This window comes from Sapajus apella, unplaced genomic scaffold, assembly GCF_009761245.1.
Source record: "Sapajus apella isolate SASKATOON/1434 unplaced genomic scaffold, GSC_monkey_1.0 scaffold169, whole genome shotgun sequence".
NCBI classification, from domain to species: domain Eukaryota; kingdom Metazoa; phylum Chordata; class Mammalia; order Primates; family Cebidae; genus Sapajus; species Sapajus apella.
This window is the reverse complement of record NW_022437109.1, coordinates 808,737-812,100: the sequence shown is the minus strand read 5'-3', so window position 1 is coordinate 812,100 and position 3,364 is coordinate 808,737. Positions and strand designations below refer to the sequence as shown.

The 3,364-nt window shown below is 42.3% G+C and overlaps 1 protein-coding gene across 8 annotated transcripts in view; it reads left to right on the top strand.

Annotated features, from left to right (window-relative positions):
* Window positions 1–3,364, top strand: part of PIP5K1A (phosphatidylinositol-4-phosphate 5-kinase type 1 alpha) — a 52,685-nt gene that overhangs the window by 11,861 nt on the left and 37,460 nt on the right. For 4 of the 8 annotated variants that reach the window (XM_032267373.1, XM_032267374.1, XM_032267372.1 and 1 more), the window contains exon 2: window positions 3,223–3,261. The exons of the other annotated variants lie outside the window; for them this stretch is intronic. In XM_032267373.1, the coding sequence (XP_032123264.1) occupies window positions 3,223–3,261 (39 nt within the window). The remainder of the gene's footprint in view (window positions 1–3,222; window positions 3,262–3,364) is intronic. 8 annotated transcript variants of the gene reach the window in all.

The following is a 3,364-nucleotide window of genomic DNA, read 5'->3' as shown; positions in this document are numbered from 1 at the left end:
CCATTGCACTCCAGCCTGGGTAACAAGAGCGAAACTCCGTCTCGGGGAAAAAAAAAAAAAAAAAAAAAAAAAAAAAAGCAAAAAATTAGCTGGACGTGGTGGCACATGCCTGTAGTTTCATCTGCTCGGGAGGCTGAGGCAGGAGAATTGCTTGAACCCGGGAGATGGTGGTTGTAGTGAACTGAGACTGCACCACTGCACTCTAGCCTGGGCGACAGAGCAAGACTCTGTCTCAAAAAAAATGTATTTTTTTGTGGTGCTGCTCCTTGCAGAGCAGGGCTACCCTATAGGCAAATGTGCCCAGGGTAGCCTTGACATGTATTTTAGCAAGACTTGAGACTGGGTTGTTTTCACTTTGGGGTTTGACTTCACTGGTTCTGCTGTTCTGGAATTATTTTAGTAATAGTGATTTCCTTGCTTATTTTCATAATTTAGAAGCTAGATCTTTAATATTTTTGAAATCTTGGCATCCAGGAGATATGCTGAAATTGGGTATCCCTGTTTTATAGGAGACTGTTGATTTCTGAGGGATATGGTTCCCTTTTTAAGAGGAAATCTCTTATCTGTGCTGATACAGGTTTATTTCGGGTTGTATAGGCATCTGAAAGTAATATGTAGTTGAGAAAGAGGATATGAGAATATAAGACTTCTTTTCATCTTAGGATTGTCAGCAGCGTTCCTGGCATTTTCTTTTCATATTTTTTCTTCTCCCTTATCTTTGCAATAGCATAACATGGTTGTAATGAGCTTGAGTGAATATGTGTGTGGGGAGTGTGGTGGTTTGTATGTGTGGGACTTTTGAGTAGTGGTTTACTGGGAAAAATGGGGTATAAAGCAAAGAGAATGACAGTAAAGCCATTCCTTTAATTGTTAAATTATGTAATGTACACATTAAAATATTTATTATAGAAAGTTTATATAGGTGGCCGGGCGCGGTGGCTCACGCCTGTAATCCCAGCACTTTGGGAGGCCGAGGCGGGTGGATCACAAGGTCAACAGATCGAGACCATCCTGGTCAACACGGTGAAACTCCGTCTCTACTAAAACTACAAAAAATTAGCTGGACATGGTGGCGCGTGCCTATAATCCCAGCTACTCAGGAGGCTGAGGCAAGAGAATTGCCTGAACCCAGGAGGCGGAGGTTGCGGTGAGCCGAGATCGCGCCATTGCACTCCAGCCTGGGTAACAAGAGCGAAACTCCGTCAAAAAAAAAAAAAAGAAAGTTTATATAGGTAAGGAAAAATATAAATTTAAGGTTACAAAATAAGCCTATTCCTACTATCAAGAAATAGTCATATTTTAACATTTTGGTATATAATCTTTTGTACCTTTTCTACGTGCATAAGTACATGTGAATTTATAGATAAATGTTTTACAGGAAATGGTATTATACCATATGATATAATATATATGGTATAATACCATTATATAATATAATATATATATATAATGGTATTATATGGTATAACAACATATATAATATAATAATTCGACCTTTTTCCACTCAACAATAGGATATATTGATATCCTATTATTAAATATACATAAAAATAATGGTTATATAGTATTCCATTTTATGATGGCACCATGACATATATTATCAGTCCCCTATTGTTCATTTAGATTCTTTCCAATAATGGGATCTATGCAATTATAGTTATATATACACTGCTGTAATAAATATCCTTGTATATACATCTTTGTTCGCTTTACTAATTACTAAGATAACTTAGTAACTTAGTACTTCTTGGTCAGATTGTACATAATGATTTTTCACTTTTTTTTTTTTTTTTTGAGACGGAGCCTTGCTCTGTCACCCAGGCTGGAGTGCAATGGCCCGATCCCTGGCTCACTGCAACCGCCGCCACTCAGGTTCAAGCGATTCTCATGTGTCAGCATCCCTACTAGCTGGGATTACAGGTACAGGAACTCCTGGTCTGGAACTCCTGACCTCAAATGATCCACCTGCCTTGGCTTCCCAAAGTACTGGGATTACAGGCATGAGCACTTGGCAGGTTTTTTGCAAGTTACTTCCAAATTGCCCTCAAGGAGCAGAAGACCTTCAAATGAAATCTACCTTGAGGCAGAGGCTGTTGCCCAGACTGCAACAGAATGGCTTGATCTCAGCTCACTGCAACCTCTGCCTCCTGGGCTCCAGCCATCTTCCCACCTCAGCCTCCTGAGGAGCTGGGACTACAGGTGTGCAACACCACATCTGGCTAAATTTTTGCATTTTTAGTAGAGACGGGGTTTCGCCATGTTGCCCAGGCTGGTCTGGAACTCCTGGCCTCAAGTGATCCACCTGACTTGGCCTCTGAAAGTGCTGGGATTTTTTTTTTTGAGACAGTCTTATTGTGTCACTCACCCTGGAGTGCCGTGGCACAATCTTGGCTCCCTTCAACCTCTGTCTCCCAGGTTCAAGTGATACTCCTGCCTCAGCTTCCTGAGAAGCTGGGGTTACAGATGGCCGCCACCATGCCTGGCTAATTTTTATATATTTAGTAGAGACAGGGTTTCACCATGTTGGCTAGGAGGCTGGTTTCCTGAACTCCTGACCTCAGGTGATCTCACCTCGGCCTCCCAAAGTGCTGGGATTACGGGTGTGAGCCACCACACCCAGCATTCTTTTTTAAAAGATATACCTGAAATGTTTTGCTGTCTGAATTCATTCCAGAGTGAAATGAAGTACAAGTTTTGTGACTGCTCCTAGAATTTTTGTGCCAGAGCTTCTCCTCCTGCCATTTTTTTTTTTTTTTTTTTGAGACGGAGTTTCGCTCTTGTTACCCAGGCTGGAGTGCAATGGCGCGATCTCGGCTCACTGCAACCTCCGCCTCCTGGGTTCAGGCAATTCTCCTGCCTCAGCCTCCTGAGTAGCTGGGATTACAGGCACGTGCCACCATGCCCAGCTAATTTTTTGTAGTTTTAGTAGAGACGGGGTTTCACCGTGTTGACCAGGATGGTCTCGATCTCTTGACCTCGTGATCCACCCACCTCGGCCTCCCAAAGTGCTGGGATTACAGGCGTGAGCCACCGCGCCCGGCCTCTTCTGCCATTTTTTGAACATTTACCTAGAATTACAAAAAAATCATTTGACAGTATGGTACTAGGAGTCTGATTAGGTCCAGTTCATAATTTTAGAGTTTTAAAAACACGTATGCTTATTCTGCTGTAAGCAAATGGAACCTCAGGAGTAAGTGGTAACTTTCTGTTTTTCCTCATTAGGTTTCAACTTTCTGTGCTGTGGGGTCAGCTGTAAGAGAGGTAGATCTGATGTGTATCTGTGCTAAGAAGCATGAGCTACTCACAGTAACTAGCAGCCAACTCCTCTTTCCCCGTAACAATTGCAGACTTCTTGTGTGGTAGT